The 17701-nt window shown below is 43.3% G+C and overlaps 1 protein-coding gene across 5 annotated transcripts in view; it reads right to left on the reverse strand.

The window, feature by feature from the left end:
• TMEM71 (transmembrane protein 71) overlaps nucleotides 1–17565 on the reverse strand; it is a gene marked incomplete at its 3' end in the record, with an annotated part of 38791 nt that extends 21226 nt beyond the window's left edge. The window contains exons 1-5 of one of the 5 annotated variants that reach the window (XR_013765337.1): nucleotides 17273–17563; nucleotides 15664–15745; nucleotides 14382–14442; nucleotides 10200–10412; nucleotides 6768–6940 (exon numbers count right to left, since the gene is read on the reverse strand). Coding sequence is in view for 4 of the 5 variants with exons in the window: in XM_079148754.1 (XP_079004880.1) it covers nucleotides 6768–6940; nucleotides 10200–10412; nucleotides 14382–14442; nucleotides 15664–15709 (493 nt within the window). Of the gene's footprint in view, nucleotides 1–6767; nucleotides 6941–10199; nucleotides 10413–14381; nucleotides 14443–15663; nucleotides 15746–17272 lie in introns of all 5 variants that reach the window. The other 4 variants (XM_079148755.1, XM_079148754.1, XM_079148756.1 and 1 more) reach the window with 4 other exon arrangements.
• Nucleotides 17566–17701: the final 136 nt, after the last annotated feature.

Consider the following 17701-nt stretch of genomic DNA (forward strand, 5'->3'; position numbering starts at 1 on the left):
CAGTTGGCTACAGGGATCAGAGACAGTGGGTTTGTTTTCTCCCCTGCAAAGGCTGAGGCTGACCTGTGACTGAGGTTTTGGGGAAGCAGAATGGCCTCCTCAACCAGGCTGGGGCCTGACTCCACTAGGGTGCCTGCTCAGCATGAGTACAGAGGCAGTGAGCTGGGGCTTTGGGGCTGAGGGATTCCTGCCAACCCCACAGGTTTCCTCCCACCATTCTACCCAGCACTAGCCCTAATGGCCAAGAGTGGAAACAACCCAAGTGTCCACCCACAGATGAATGGGTAAAGAAAATGTGGGATGTTATTTAGCCTTGCATAAAGAAGGCAGTCCTGCCATTTGCAGCAATGTGTATGCACCTAGAAGACAGTAAGCTAAGTAAAATCAGTCAGTCACAGAAGGACAGACCCTATAGCCCATCCTATGAGGATCCTGAAGCAGAGAATACAAGAGTGGTTTCCAGGGTCTGGAGTGGGGTGAGGGTTGGGGAATGTGGAACTGCTGGCAAACGGTAGTTTCAGTTACATTAATGGATTTTTCAGAGCTACTATGTGCAATGTGGGGCCTGGGGTTTGCTAAAAGGATATATCTCACATCAAGTTCTTGCCAAATGCACACACACGTATGCACACAGTTATTTGTGGGAGGGTGTTAGTTTTAGAGAAGAGCCTCAGCTAGGTGACTTGCTTCAACCATTTTGCCTATCCTAGAGTGGGTGAAAATAAAACCAGAGGAAGGTCCCATTCAGTCCTCCCTGTGTGAATTCTCTGTTCTTTCAGGATGACTCACAGACTGGGAACACATCCCGAATTGCAGTATTGGGGTCTGGGGAGCTGCAAAGCACCACGGCTGAAGAATGAATTGCAACTAATGAGAAAAGGTGTCTCAACACAGCTGGGGAAGGGGTGAGCTGAGGACAAATGGAATAGGCAAAAAAGAAAAAAAAATCCTCTCTCGTCTGGAAAATGAAGCAACAGAAAATCAGGGGAAGTAGTGTTTGATTGCATCCATTGCAGAAAGAGAAAACAGAAAAACAACTTAATTTTGAATTCTTCTGGAGTCTTGTAGCTAGGCTATATTTCCAGAGAAAAGAAAATTGCTGATAAAAGTCACAGGGCCTGGTGTAAATCCAGAAAACAAGAAGTCTGGGGGAAATTTGATTACAGCTGACAGCGGAGATGAGAGATTTCAAAGTCCTGTGTGCACCAGGTTGACTCATTACTGATTGTGGAGCGGGGTGGTTGGGTGTGTTATATTTAGAAGATATTTGGCAACCATGAGAATTTTAATAAGATACCTCATGCACGTGCAGGACTGCTGTGGCCCAACTGCTTTAAAATTGTTTGGACATATTTTGAACAGGCAACTATGGGAAAACTAGATGTTAATTTCTGAACATGTGAAATACTGCCTTTGGAACAGAGATTCCCAGACTTTGGTCATCAGGCATCATTGCCCAGATTTTGGACAATATCCCAGAAGCTTCTTGCTTTTAGTTACTTAATATTGTCTTCAATTTGTATCATTTTTTGCTTTTATTTTAAAGGTGACTTTATATCAATTACGTAAATGTCCTAAAGAGAAAATAAATGTGAAAATAAGTGCAATGAAAATGTAGTGTTATTTAATTTGTGCCAATGGAGGAAAAGCTCTGAGCCTGTTTTTTGTTGAAAAGAACTTTTTAAAAGAGAAAAATAGTAAGTTTGAGAATCCCAAAGCTACCAGGACTCTGGATTGAGCAGGTTTCCTGGGTTCTCTGAAGATTATCAAAAGAGGGACCACTGCTTCTTGCTATATAACTCAATGTTCACTCCTGCTGAGTCCTAGAGGCATTTCCCATCCCACCCACACTTTGGGGAACTTTGCTTTAGATCTGAGAAAAGATCTGAGCTTCAGAGAAGTAGGCTAGAACCCAAGGATGGAAACTGGCAAAGATAAATGGAAGGTCAGCATAAGCCCGCCATCTTGGCCACAGTGCTAACCAGTGAGGAGAAGAGGGAACCTTCAAAGAGAACGAGAGGGTGTGCATGGGGGCTGGGGAGATGCTGGCAAAGGTACAAAGTTTCCATCAGAGGGGATCAGATCAGGTCTGTAGGGCTATTGCACAGCATGGTGACTACAGTTAATAATGATGTAACATATGCTTAAAAATTGCTAGAGAATAGCTCTGGCATGCTCTCACGACTGTGTGAGGTGATAGATATGTTAACTAGCTTGATATCGCCCTTTCACATATATGTATACAAAAGATCACATTGTCCACAGTAATACATGCAATTTTTGTCAGCTATTCAAAAATAAAATTTAAAAAGAATAATGATAGTCTGAAATAGACAAATCCATAGAGACAGAAAGTAGGTCAGTGACTGTCAGGGGCTGGTAGGGAATGGGGTGTGACTCCTAGAGAGTATGTGGTTTCTCTTTGGGGGTGAGGAAAATGTTCTGGAATTAGAAGGTGGTCATGGCTGCATAAACTATCTTGAGATGATACTAAAAAATTCAGTGAATTGTATACATTAAAATGGTAATTTTATAGGATGTGAGTTATGTCGCAATTAAAAAGTAATGAAAGCCTCTCATTACTCAAGGTGCTTGTGACAATTTTTCAGGGACACCAACAGTTGGCAAGGCAACCTCTCCTTTGCCTTCTGAGTGAAGATTTAGTAGGTAACTCATTCACCAGAGGCCTCTTGTAGGCCACAGAACAGTTGGAATGATAGCTTCTCAGACTGTCATTAGCCATTTCTTTACATTCCAGGGAGCACCATGCTCCTCTGGTTCTTGACTCGTGACTCTCCCCAGTGAGTCTCAGTCCTTAGGAGCACACGCTCACATGCTAAGGTGGAGTCTGGCCACGTTCCTTCCAAGTTGTGTGGCCTCATGAGAAGCATGAATCTGCCTCAGCCTCCTCCTCTGGGGATCAGAACAGTAGCTCCCCCTTGGGTTTCCCAGGAAATGGTAATATCCCCCATGTCGGTCTGCCGGGTGGTGCTGGTCCCCAGTACTCATGACTCTGAATTGTTTCCTTAATTCTCCTCTCTGTTCATGCACTTGGTTTCCTAGGGAGATGCCACTGTTCTGGAGACCTGTACTGCTTCTCAGGTTGACTTTGAACCCACTATCTCAGATCCTTTCCTACTCCTGAATGTTTCTCACATTTCTAGACCTTGACTGGGTATCTTTCTATGTCCCTGAACTACATCAGATTCAGCCCTTGTGAAGTGGAATTCATCGTATCTTTTCCTCACCTCAGCCCTCCCTTCTTTCAGAGCTTGTACACATTGAACAGAATGGCAGCCCCTGTGCTAATATGATACTTCATATGAGTTGTTGCATTTCATCCCATGACAATTCTATATGCTAGTAATTTTCTTCTTTGATATATGAAGAAATGGAGGCTCCAAGAGGTTCTTTTTTTTTTTTTTAACTTGACCAAGAATACTTAAGTAGAAAGAGATGGTTCCAGGACTTGAACCCAGGTCTGTCCAGCTCAAAACGCCCTCCTCATCGCCCTGCCTACTGTCTTCCAGCCAGGGGCGAGCCCACCAAAGTCAATACGTCAGTTTTCTTTACCTTCTCCCACTTTCTCACCACCACATATAATCTGTCACCAACATTTTAATTCTCCTTAAATCTCCTTAAGATTTAAGGGTTTCCTTAAATCTTAAATCTTTCCTTAAATCTTTCCCTGCTCTATTTCCAGACCCACTTTCTTATTGTGCTGGTCGGTGTCAGTTGCTTCCGATTCCCACTGTTTACTCCTCCTCCTATTTCGCTGCATGACACTGAGAAGGTAACTGAAAATCCATATCTGATGGCTGCCAACCTGCTTAAGATCCTTCAAATCTATCTTCAATTAGTTAGATCAATCCCAAGTCCTCAGAATGTGCTGAAGGTTCTTTAACCATTCAGTCTCTTTCCATGTTCATTCCCTATATCTCTACCTCTTTCTTTTCTTCTTTGCCTGAATGTACCTCCTTTTTAGATAGAATGCCTTTGACCTAATTAATCATTTGGTAATGTTATGGAATTGTTTCTTCATTTAATAAGCTCTCATTTTATTTTTAAAATGCATCAGATATTACATGCAAACAGACTCACAAGTTCTTGTAAAATCTGGTGGAATCTTCATGGTATTATGTCAATGTCAAGTTCCTGGTTCTGATAATATTCTGTAGTTGTATAAATTGTTACCAGTGGGTGAAACTTGATGAATGGTACACAGGAACTCTCTACACTATTTTTTTTTTTTTTTTTTGCAACTTTGTATGAGCCTATAATCACTGTAAATTAAATTTTTTAAAGAAAATGTAATTTTTGAACTGCATGTCCAGGAATAAGGTAGTAAGCAATGATGGTACACTTAAATTATTTACAATTGTATTATATGACTCAACTTGCTTGTTATTTGAGCCTGGGCTACAATTTACTTGCTGGATTTACCTTGGGAAGGAGGGTAAAACACTTCTTGGCAAAAAGCAAAACCTGGACTTTTAAACTAAGCAGACCTTGATTGAATTCCAACTCTGATATTTATAAGCTAAATGAACTTGGGCAGTTTACTTAACCCTGAACCTCAATTTCATCCTAATTATAGTAAATATGATAATGTGACCTACTTCTTAAGGGACTGGGGGATGTTTTAACAAGATGGTATATGTAAACAAGGTAATATATTTAAGCTGGACAGACTGTAAAATGCTCAGCCTATAACAATCCTTTGACTTCTCTCTTCCTTTCATAGCCCATGTCATCAAATTCAATTGGCTCTGTCTTTGAAATACGTCCAGAATCCCAACCCTTATTACCCTACCCTGTGGTCATCTTAGTTCAAGATCTCATCATCCCCACCAGAAATTACTCCGAGCCTCACCAGTTTCCTTGTTCTGTCTCTCACACTTGACATCTAATCTGAACAGGGTAGCCAGAGTTATCTTGTCAAAATGTAACTTGAAACATGTTATTTCTCCATCAAAATCCCCAGGGGCATCTCAGCTTGCTTGGCCAAGCCTTGGACGTGGCCTCTTGGCTCTCCTGGCTTCCCTACTTGCGCTGGGACACACACACTTCCCTCCCCTCCCAGTCCCCACCCAGCAGCTTCCTGGCCCAGAGCTTCCGCACACACTCTTCTCTCCCCTGGATTCCTCCTCTCTAGATACCTGCTCAGAGGCTTTGCCAACTGAAGGCCTTCCCTGGCCACCTTATTTCAGCCTGCAAGCTCCATCACCTCAATCTGGGTTGTTCTTCATCCACGCACATATTTCTTAACATGCTGTGTAATTTATTTATTGTCCATCTCCCCGTGCCCCCGCCTAAATGCAAGTTCCATGAGAATAAGTAATTTTGTCTGTTTCTGTCACCCCTCTGTCCAGTATGTAGATGGAGTCTGCCACATAGTTGGCCCTCAATAAAATCTTCCAATGAATGAAGGAATGGATTCCAGTAGAGTAAGCAACCTGAGAACAGTGACAGGAAGATCGAGGTCCAATGGGAAACCCAGAAGACAGTAGTCCAAGTGACATGCAGGGAAGGGAAGGAAGAGGAAGTTGAAGACGGACAGGGCTGTGGGCGTGGCAGAAGTGTGAAAGCAGAGGGCCCATGCCTGGAAGGGCCCCACCCTTGGTTAACACGCTGCCCTCAACATTCGAAACTCTTCAACTTTTACTAACGAGAGGCTCTGAATTTTATTTTGTACTGGACCCTACAAATTAATCCAGTTCTGGTTGGGAAGTATGAAATATTGAAAGAAATTGTATATTAAGAAAGAAAGACAGGGTCACATACTTGTCTTGGGAAGTCCATCCTCCCAGCAATCTGGAAGATGGATGGGGAAGTTGGGAATATCCTTCCAGCTCATCTCCACCAGGCAAGCCCATGCATCTCCAAATGCCCGCTAGGACGATGCCTGCCCTGAGACCCTCCAGTCTCCTCCAGGCCAAGCTAATGTCACCTTCCCTGGCTCACCCTCAGACATTATCTCTGCACATTGCTCATGAATCTGCTACAGTGTCAAAGGCGTCATACTGCAATTATTTGCAAACATATCTACCTTCCTATCTTCAACCAAGAGTTTCCCAAGGTTAGCGTCACGTCTTATTCAGCTTTGAAGAATGCATGCTTAGTATGATGGCTGCCAACAGAGCAGGTAATCAGGAAGTTTGACAGGTGAGTGAATAAATGAGAAAATACGCTTTGAGTTTTACATCATTGTAGTTATACATTTGGTTTGTATGTATGTATACATAAGCATATATTTATATATGTTTATATTATGTAATATATGCAATTAATGTTACATGTGATGTTATCTTTTTTGAGAGAAATACATACATATGTATACACATACATGTATATCTTGTGTCTCAATGAAGATATTGAGATGTAGCAAAGCAACTATCCCAATGTGCCCAGACTGAGACTTGAATCCTGAACCTAGTACACTTTCTCTGACAAAGGTCTTTTAAATCTGACTCTAGTTTCAATCCTCCACCCATATCCCAAACAGGAAAAGACGTTTCAGAAAAGTGCAAGTATTTCCTGAGCATTATCAACTTACTACTCCACACATTTACATTTGGTAAATGTAATGCCTCAAATGCCTCAGGGACACCAACGCATTTCAATCACATGAGTCCTGCAGAGAGAATTTGAGTGGTGCTCTATCCAAAGCATTCTCACCTCTGGATCTGATCTGACATTGGCCTGGACATGGCTGCCACTACCCATTTGGATGACACCTCTCTCTGGAAAGCAAGACTCAGACTCACCATCTCCACTGCAGTGGTGTACATCCGGCCTTCTGGCACCCTCCAGCCAGATGTCCTCATCGGGGCAAGCATCAGCGTCACCCAAGACGCTTCCGCACAGCCAGGATTGGGAGGCACTGAGGCTGAAGAGAGAAGGAAGGGAACGGCGAACTCTCCTCTTCTTCCTGAATATTCTGGGAAGAAAGAAAAGTGGCCTGCTGAACAGTGAACGGCAGTCACCTTGGGTGTGAAACAGCTTCCTGTGGAGGGACTATGCACAGAATATGTGTCTATAGCTTAAGTCTGGTCACTCCATTAATTCTATACAAATTAACTAAAACTCTACCATGTGCCAAGTCCTTGGATCAATGTCAAGGATATGAGATAAAGACAAAGCCATGTGTACACAAAGGTCACAGTCTGCTCTGAGAGGAGAATAACGCAGGTCTAGCTGGTTCTTTCCAAGAGCCCCATCTGTTCAGGTAAGCTTCTCAGTGCTTTACTGGATACTCAGGTTACTCTCAAGCAGTCTTATGAGGTGGGCACTATGATTACCCCATTTTTGCAATCAGGAAACAGCCCTAGAGAGGTTAAGTTACTCAACGGAGGTCATTCAGCTATCAAGTGGACAGTCTGGCTCCACAGTCTCTGGTCTAGATGGCCAAAAGCAGTAGGGGGTATGTGCTTTTAAGGATTACCTAGAGGCAGGCTGGAGAGAGCGCAGGGAAAGGCTTCATGGTTGAGAATCGAAGGAGGCTTTGTGGGGTGAGTTCTAGGCTGTAAGAGCCTGCCCTGCTCACTGAAGGACAAGTGGGTCTCATTGGGCCACCCCAGGAAGGATGGCTGGAAAGGTAAACCTGAGTGAAGAATCTTGTCTATTTTGGGGGCAAGGCAGGATTTAATTTTAATGCAACCAACCTCAGGAGATCAACCTCAGGAGCATGTCAAGGGGGAGTATGGGTTGTGACCTGCTTGGGTTTGCATTTACAAAAGATTCTTGACCACAGAGAATGGCTCGAAGGGGCCAGACCAAGGGCAGAAAGGCCACTCAAAGTACAGAGCAAAGCCATTTGGTTGTCTGCCTGAGCTGGGGTGTGCCGAGCCCTGCGTCACATACACCCTGGTGAGAAATACTCAGGACCTGAACCAAAGCCCGGTTGTGCAAAGAGGAAACGGGACTCTTCTCCCGTTAACGCAGGCCACACCTCCATGGGCCTCTCCAGCTGCCGTCAGAGGCCTTTGGAACTGAGTACTCCCTTCGTGTGCATGTGGCTTATGGCAGGCCTGGAGCATTCCTCGTCTTGTTGCTTCCTCACCAGGGTGATCTCGGTCCTCGGGAACATCTGGCAGGAATGGGGCTGTGGTCAAGAAACTCAGCTTTATGCTAACTCTCTCTGTCCTCTATTTCAGGTAACAGCAAGTTGAGAAAAATGACAGAGTTCATGATTATTGAACAACTTCTTGGTGAAAATGAATCAAATTTGAAAGATTCTTGTAGGTTCTAAAATGAGATAATCTTAAGTTGATTAAGTAGTAATTAGAAAATTTCTGTGTATTCATATATTCATTAATTCACTCAGCAAGTGTTCACTTAGCACCTATTATTGAGATGAAAACCTATCAAATTTGAGAACAAAGTGTAGGGATAAAACAGTATCAGCAAGTTCAAGTGATTAGAAACTTGTTCTCTCAGGTCAGAGAACCTGTTTTGGAATCCTGCGAGCTTGGGGAAGTTACTTACTTGGACCTAGGTTTCTCATGTGAAAATGGACATGGTGATAATAGAATCCATGTCAGACTAGAGCAGGTGTTGGGATCAAATGAGATTGCATGCTTAAATGGTTGGGACAGTGTCTAGCATGGAGCAAATAAGAAATGATATTAATTTCATTTATTTACTCAACGAACATTGATTGTTATGATCAAGATAAACTGGGAGCAAAAGAAATGGAGTAAAATTCTCCTGAAGGAGGTGCCTACATCATGTCAGAAAGCCATTGGGCAGCAGTCAAGGGAGGTCCCGCAGGTGAGTAATTCTGAAGGCATTCAGAATGCTGTGACCGACTGCATAGACCTTAGCAAGAAAGGATGGTGGTCTATAGAAAGACAGTGGCCAAGAGGACAGAGAGGAGGAGAGCAACTCAAAGTAGCCTTGGGCAGCTGACTCATCTGCCTTAGCCACTGTGGCAGAAGCAATAAGCTTTCGACCTGATCATTCGGCTCTTTCTCCTGGGCACCCTCTGGGCTACATTTCCCTAGGGTCTTCCAGCAGAGTGTGAGCAGAAACTCAACCCAGGTACAACGTGTGTACTAGCTGTTGGGTGTCGCTAGGATTTTGTCACTGTTCTGATGTGGGAGTTCCAAAAAAGGAAAGGTTTTCACCATTTCAGGAAATGGTCTCTGGCTTTATTAGATGGATGTGTAATGGGACCAGTCACCAAAAGCAGAAATAAAGGAAGGGTGTGTTTGGAGGGAAGAAGAGGAATGGATTCACACTGGATCAGTTATACAGCATGATTGGGTCAATACCTGACTGATAGGGTCAGCATGTGGGCCGTGTTGCAGCAAAAGGAAATGGACCCACATTCCCTGGTCCAGAGTGAATCCACTCATCTCTTTCCTCCAAACACGCCCTTCTGCTGCTTCCGCTTTTGGTGACTAGAGCCACCTCACATCCAGCTGACGATGCCAGAGTGCTACACTCCATGAAGTGCCCTTCCTTTTCAGAACTCCCACCTGAACGGCGTCCAGGCCGTGCCCCTTCACCACCCTGTCCATGCCCCCACCCCTTATCCTTGCCCCACTCCCTCTAGTCCACGGTAACCCTGCCTTCAGCTTTTCCCCTTCTCGCCCTCCACTCAGATTCCCAGTCCATCCTCTGAGCAGCGATCACTGCTGTCTTTCTGAGACTAATCACACCGTCGTCGGGGCTCCTCCTCACACAGGGAATGAAGCCCACGGGCCCCAGCCTGCTGTGGACCCTCCCCACGCAGCCCCACCTCTGTGTCCCCGTCTGCTTTGCCACAGGCTCCTTCCCTTCCCACCTCAGCGGGTCCTGCTGAGCTACCGGCACTGCCCTGATTGTGCTGGGTCTCTCCCAATGCCATTTCTGTGCTCTCTTCCCGGGAGCTCCCTTGCCTACTTCAGCTGATACCTTACGTCTCAGGCACTCAAGGCCACTGTCACCAGCTCTAGAATGCTTGTCTTCAGCTGGTACCCCAGGGAATCAGGCCTCCCACCACACCCAGACAGATTCCTACCCCAGCACCTGGGTCACTTCCCTTTACTTCTGCTCGTTTTCAAGTGGGCCACCATCCCTGTCCCTTACTGCCCTTTGATTTCCACAATCTGGAGCATAATGAGCTCCTGGTGAAAGGTGGCTGGGTGTGGGGGAACGAGCCATCTGGGTCAGGACTGGACTCGAGCACACCCTTACGAAACAATCCCACTTACCTGACTAAGTTCTCCTTGTACGAAACGGTGGTCTGGGAGGGGTTCAGAGTTACGTTGCCATCTTCGTCACAGAGGAAGCTGTCCTCTGTCCACACGTAGTAGCCATTGGTGAGGAGTCTGGGGCTGCGGCGACAGGTGTGAGGGTAGCCCGTCAAGGGGTCTACGGAGCAGCATTCCCAGGTACCGCCACCATCCAGGAAGTCGCGGGCAAGGCTGGAGGGGAAGCGTAGGAAGCTCTGAGTGGGCAGTGCTTGCAGTCACACAGCCGCCGGGTCTGGCCCCGGGAAGAGAGGCGAGATCACCCCACTGGCATCTGTACGTTACTTCCACGGCCTCACAGGCGACACTCTGGTCTTTTGGGTTTCAACGTTGAACCACACATTTAGTGCCTCTTCCTATTTTAAACTGGCGAAAACACGTTGGCTAAGCAGCATTTTCCCCCATGATGAGCCTTCACTCTTGACATGAGCCCTTTTCTTGGATGGAAAAATTGCAAAGTAACCTTTCTGGGGTGTTGGAAACTCATAGTTCCCTTTGCCCCCTTAACTTGAGTGCCCTGTGCCACATCCTTACTCTCCTCACTATAACTGAGAAACCATAATGTCTCTTTTCCTTCCATCTACCACTCAACAGCCACTCAGCTTCTGGAAGATAGTTTCTGTGTCCTGCATAGTTTTTCTTTCTTTTTTTCCATATTAAAAATTTTCCAGTTCATTTAACTTGGCTACATATGACACAGTATGATTTTGATCTCTTCATCATCACATTTTGACTGCTATTACCTGAGTATTTTTCAGCTTTTAAAGCGTCTTTTCATGTATCATGCCCAGCATGGAACCCAGCCTTTTAGGTGTGTCTGTCTGGAGGAGATTGGGACTGTCACCTCCTTCATTATAGAATCATGCCTTTAATGATGGAACCCAAGTTATGTTAGCCTGATTCTTTTCTTTCTTTTTCTATGGTCAACACCAACCTATCATCATACTACTGAATTGATTGCCAATTTCTAGTCTTTCTACCATATAACTTAAATCATAATCCACCCCACAGATCTTAGGATCAATTACTCTTTAGGATCAATTAGCCAATCACCTTAGAAAGTCAATATATAAAAAAGACAAATAAATAAAAGTCTTTGCATCTAGATAGAGCTAAGTTTACACCTGCATTTGAATCCTGATTCTGCCGCTTGCTAATTATTTATACTCCCTGAGACTTAGCTTTCTGTAAATGCAAACCTGTACAACCAGGTTCACCCAAACCCAACCTGTAGAGTTGCTGTGAAGATAAAATATCACCATGTCATCATTTCACACAAGGTTAACACCAACGTCTTCCACAGTCGAATGGTGGCAAGCTAAATCTGTGGCCTCCTATTTGAACAACCTCATAGTTTTGTGCTTTTGGAATTTGGGAGGACCCTGATCATACCATGACATTTTAATGTATTTACATGATGTCATTCAAAACTATTATCCCTGGTGTTGATATGTCCTATTTCAAATCATTACTGAAAATATTGAACAGTACTGGTAGAGACGCCTGGGAAACACCAGGAGAGGCTGATTTGCAGATGCCCACTGACCTACCTACCTCATCAGTACATTTTGGTTATTGTTTCCCTTGTTAATAGGTTAGAAAATGGAAACTCTGGTAGGATAAGTTAATTGTTCAAGATCTTCAGACTTATGATTGGGAGAGGTGGGTGTAAGAATCTACATCTTTTGTCTCCTACTGTTGAGTGTGGTGATGGAGGGCGGAAGAGCAGTTACCGAGAGCAAGGGTCTCTGATGCCTTCATGGATGTGGCATGCCCAGTTCCTGGGATGTTCCTATGCAAGGGCACTGGATGCCTAGCTGCTGTAGTAACGCCCTGCATGAGGAGGCTCTGTGCAAGAACCCTATTAGCTCTAACCTTGATCTCAGGCACACAGCTCACAGGAAGAAAGGAATTCTTATGCTAGACAACCACAGTGTTTCACCAGCTCCACTTCTCTGGTTTCTGTCTGCCTTATAGCAACTTTTAACAATGGACTTTCTTGAGAACTACACAAACTCCTAACATTGCACTTTGCAACTGTGGGTTGCAACTATGAAAAGCTACATAGGATGTCCTAGTTTCTGTAACTCTCCTGACTACAAAGAATATGGTTGCATAGTATTTAACCTGATAATGAGACATATATAAATAAAGATTGCTGGAGTAACTCTTTAGAGAGCAGGCTCCACCTGATCCCAGCCCAATCTTCAAGATCTGTGCCTGTCAATTTTTGTTTTCCAATCCCCCTTTGCCCCTCACCAGATCCCAGTTTGCCCACTGGTTGCAACATTTTACCTTGTGATTTTTTTTTCTCCTGTACTATTTGTCTCCTCAAGAATTAGTCTGGAGCACTCCCATAATCCCAGTTTCTAGGGAGGATGAGACTGAAGGATCCCAAGTTTGAGACCAGACAGGGCAACTTAATGAGACCCTGTCTCAAAGCTATTTTTTTAAAGGACTGGGAACATAGCTCTGTGGTAGAGCACTTCCCTCGCATGCCTGGGACCCTGGGTTCATTCCCCAAACCACACACACACACACACACACACACACACACACACACACACACACAAATTAATGGGGTGTCTCTAATGCACTGACAGATAGGAGATTACAGATTTCTGTCTCGCATTTCCATCAGCCTTCTAGCTCCCAAGGTTGCAACCTTGAATGTGGGTCACCTGCAGTCTCCTTCACCCTAGGGGTGTCTCTCCTTTCTATTCCTCTTGACTTTGTCTCCCCTGTCTTGATTGTAAACAAAATGGAGTTGTTCTTCCAAACACCCACACTACAGTAAGAAAGAGATTCTTCCCCCAACATCACACACTCTGAGGGGTAGCACAGTTCTCCGTAGATCTTGATGCAACTCTTCAATTCTGCTGTAGTGGTTGCAACAGCTGAGTTTTCTTAGAAGGTCCCTGCAAGTTGGCTTCAGAACTCCAACCTTACACGAAGCCCAGCAACTAGCCCAACTGCCCAAGACCCAGTCCTGCCTTGCCTTGAGAGGTGACTGACCAGGACTTGGAAGAGCCTGGAGCTCAGTCTTTCTAGGGTGGCACAAAGACTGACTGGTATTAGTGAGGGACAAACACTGTGAGGGTTTTTAAAAATGCACATAATTAATCCCACATCAATGAACAGAAAAAATGTCTCATTCTTCTATTCATCTCCATCATGCCACACTGAATTTCTTTTTTTTTTTCAATTAAAAGTCTATCCATGATTAATATATGCATCCAAGTTCTTAAGGAAATGCTGCTTTGATAGGTATTATTTATTGGACACTTATCATGGGTCTGGACTCACATTTTTTATGTCTGCTGTCACAATCTCTCTATATTTAAGTATCACCGTTAACCACCTTGTAGAGCAGGAAAAAAAAAATGAGACACAGAAGGGCAAATAACTTGGATATTTTATATAGCTGGTATGTGGCAGCGTTGTGATGTGGGTGGACCTAGTCGATCTGACTCTAAAAGCATGAGTTCTGTCCACAGACCAGCTTGTTCATCCGTCGAGGATTCATTTGGTGGCACCAGAAGGCCTAGATGTAATGTACAGGAAGGAACAAGTTCTAATATCAGTGCCTAGCCCCTTTATACTATTGGCACATTTTACATAATGCAAGGGAAAGTTAGACTTCTGGGAAGGAACAAAAAAAGAGAAGTCTATGCAGTACTTGAACAAAATGTTAGCATCTACTTGTGTGAGTGGAGTATAAAACTTGAGCAGCTTGTACATTGGTGTAAAATAACATGGATTTATAAAACTAGCTAAGAAGACATATTTAAGAAACCTTTATGGATGTGTAAATACACTCTACTATCATGTATATCTAAACAGAACAAATTTTAAAAAAGAGAAATCATTGATGTGAGAAAAAGTAACCATTCATCAGTATTCAATATAGCTTCTCCATTCAACAAAGAAACAATTTATATCTGCCTACACATTCGCACTAAAAAAAATAAAAAATAAAAATAGAATCTGTCTTCAGATTAGTTTTTGTTTTGTTTGTGCATGAAACAGAAAGTATATAACCATATCAAACCCAGATGATAGCTCAAATGATATTTTTAAATCAGGACAAAATAAGATACGCAGGAAGGGAACTTGATTTTATCACGAAGTCTCGTGGCCTACCTTGGGAAAAGGCACAAGGGAGATAACTCTGCAGTGCATTCCCTGTCCCACCTGGAGGAGCCTGCAACGCAATGGGAGAGGAACTCAGCGCATCTCACCAAAACACGTGATCCTGACAGTGGCGTCAAGAAGGTACGAGCAGCGGTGTACCAGCCTAAGCAGAAAGACTTCAACCAGCCCAGCCATCCCATAAGTCAGCCCACACAGCTTGTCACCAGGCCTCCCTGGGAGGGAAGAGAGAAAGAAGGGGCTTCTAGTCTCTGTCCCTTCTTACACCCAGCAGTCCTTTGAGGTTATTTTAAGATTAGGCAATAATAAGTCCTTAGCATCAAAATGAGCTTATGAAAATAATGAAGTAAATAACACGCATGAGTGTGAAAGAAACCAACGTCAATCACCCAAAGAATTAGTTACTGTAGTTTACTCCGTAATCTGAGGAGTTCAGTCATTGGCCCCAATTCTCCCTCCTTAGTGCGTTTTAAGACAGTTCTCTCAAGTAGCAAGCAGATGATATTAGTGGGGTGAGGGGAGAGAATAAAGGTGTTTCATTTGGTTTTGTTTTTTAATATGCAATTTTTCAAAGTTTGAAGCCTGTGAGTATTCCTCATTCAAAAAGAAAAAAAAGTAAGTCACCCATTCACTCAGTCCAGCTTAATCACAGGCCTGGCAACTTCACTTGGGGACAGTTACCACCGATTAATATTCTCAACTCCCAAACAGCATTTTATAATGTGCAGAGATGTGTCGATACTTGTAACAGACGGGCTCAAAGATACTTGATTCCGTGACTGACAATCACCAAGACAAAGAAAGGAATTTAGACTTTCAGATTGGGTGGGTTGATTTGTCAGGAGAAAATCGTGGGTGTGTGAAGGGAGGGTTAGAAGTGAGGTTTGGGGAGAAAACAACAAGAGGAAGGAAGAAACTTGAAACCACTACCGTTTTAACAACGCCCTTATTTTCTGCAAGTAGCTATCAAAATCATTCAGCATTTTTTATAGAGAGTTTTGCATCTTAATAGTAGCTGATAAACAGCCTCCTTTCACATTTATGCACAGGCATCTAAAAAAGTAGTGACTTTTTTCTATGAAGAAAAAAAACACCACATTTCTCTCAAGGAAAGAAATGAAGTCAAAATCATCACCGTGGCGCACACTGGCATTTAAGAAGCAAAGCTACTGACAGATGGTTAATGGTCTAAGTATCAGCAAAATCAAAGCAAGGAAATTGCTAAAAGGCGTCTAATCGTTCAAAAGATAATTGCGTAGAGCAGTTCTCCTACATTTACTTGCTACTGGTGTTGACATCAGTTGAGATATTCGGTACATCTTGGGAAGGTCGCTTGTTCAAACTTCACAGATTTTCTGCAAAAGATGTTTAAAAAAAAAAAAAGGAAAAAGATGGACTATATATCAAAAATAGAAAAATGATGCCAAAACAGATGGCATCTACTAATTGCACTAGTCAGATTTGTTTACTGAAATAGTACGGAGATATAGGATTGAAAGCAGGAGAACAGATTGTGGGGTTTCGGTAAGGTTGTATCTGCCTTAGTGATTTTTGTATTCTATCTTCCATTGTCTCCAGGCACTGAATCATCTTTTCCTTTAAATAAGGACCCGTTTTATTTGGGAAAGCTAGACATGCAAAGGTTGATTTGTCATCCAGATACAGTAACAAAAGTGAGTTATTTAATCAGGAAGTCTGAAAAGTGACTGCTTCCAGAAAACTCCAAATGGATTTGAATGTAAAGCATCCACTGCAAATCAACTTCATTATCAAGTTTCCAGCTGTGCTGGGGGATGGCGTCTGTCTTTTACCCAAACAACTTGAGCCACTGACAGGTAGTCACAAAGGGCCAATCCTTTTTTGTAATTGTTATCAGTCTGATATCAGGTTGGACATTCCTAAGTAGTATAAGCAACATTGCACTAAAAATAACATAACACTGGGAAGATTTCAAAACTCAGCTCCTGTGAGTATATAATTTACTTTGTCCATTACCAATTAAGCACATATCAAAGTGTATAAATTATGTAAACTTTGATCACTTACCTCTCATCAAATAGATCTACTGAGATTGGTAGATACCAATCTACTCATAGCTTTGTGGAGTAGGACTACATTCTTTTCTGATTCCTCACCACCTCTTTCCGAGTTATCCAAGTTAACATGATAACTAGTAAAGAATTATTTTTGTACCTTCAACACAATATCTCAACCAGGTGATTCTCAAGCTCTACATTGATTATTTTAATAAATTATATACAAACTTTGTTAGGAAATATAGAACCCAGCTTATAGAACTCTTTATGGATGCTAGGAGAACATTCTAGCATTCCATGGAAAAATCTCTAAATCAAAGAAATGCACATTTGTAAATTTCACTTGTTAATAATATAAAATAATATTGTTTACAATCTAATATATTTGTATGTCACTTGTTATTTTCACTTTTGGTCATTATAATATATAACATCAATTTTTCCAGCATAGAGTACCCTATGCTAGTATTTTTCAAGCACTAGACTTTTTTTTTTTTTTTTTTTTTTCCTGGCACTGGGAGTTGAACCCAGGGCTTCACACTGAGCTGCATCCCCAGCCCATTAAGCTCATTTTTAAGCCAACAAACCCTGCAGCAGAAAGTAAGGTCTTGTTATGTCTTAAAAATATTAGTGGCCATCTACAGGTACTACGCTGACAGTTAACTGAGAATTAGTAACAGTAAAACGACTTCAGTCACAGCTCTAGAACCTTTCAAGGAACAGACTCTGTCTACCAGTTCCAGCCAAGCAATGCATGTTGCTCTGAAAAATAATTTGTCCATATGTGTTCCTTCCAGAGGGAGTCCCTGATCTCTTCTTCCAGTTAATAAATGATAAAATAATTACGGAAATGTGAAGCTCCCTGTGGTTGATAGCAGAGAAATCGAGGACTGAGCGGTTCTTCGGCTGCCAACAGGTGCAGAAGCCTCTGGATAAAGGGATTTCCGTGCCCTCTGCTACTACAACTGCACACATTCCCGCAGTGTGCGAGAGAAGTCTGGTGCTCAGGCAGTGCCCTCTGTTTCTCCTCGCTGTTGCCTAGGAAGGAGGAACGTGTAGTCCTGGGGAAAGCCAGCCTCACACCCCTTCTTGTTTTCTTTTAAAAACAGCCTGCGTAACAGAGGCAGAGCAAGGGCGTGAGGTCACACTTCCTGCCTGGCTCCTGCCAGTGCTATTCATGATGAGGAGCAGGGTGAAGATCTTAGAGAGTCTCTTGCACTAGCAGCAGGGGATTTGCAGTCCCTGAGTAAGTGAGGCCAGCTGGACACACTATGG

The sequence above is a fragment of the Sciurus vulgaris genome, assembly GCF_902686455.1.
Source record: "Sciurus vulgaris genome assembly, chromosome: 1".
Taxonomy (NCBI): Eukaryota; Metazoa; Chordata; class Mammalia; order Rodentia; family Sciuridae; genus Sciurus; species Sciurus vulgaris.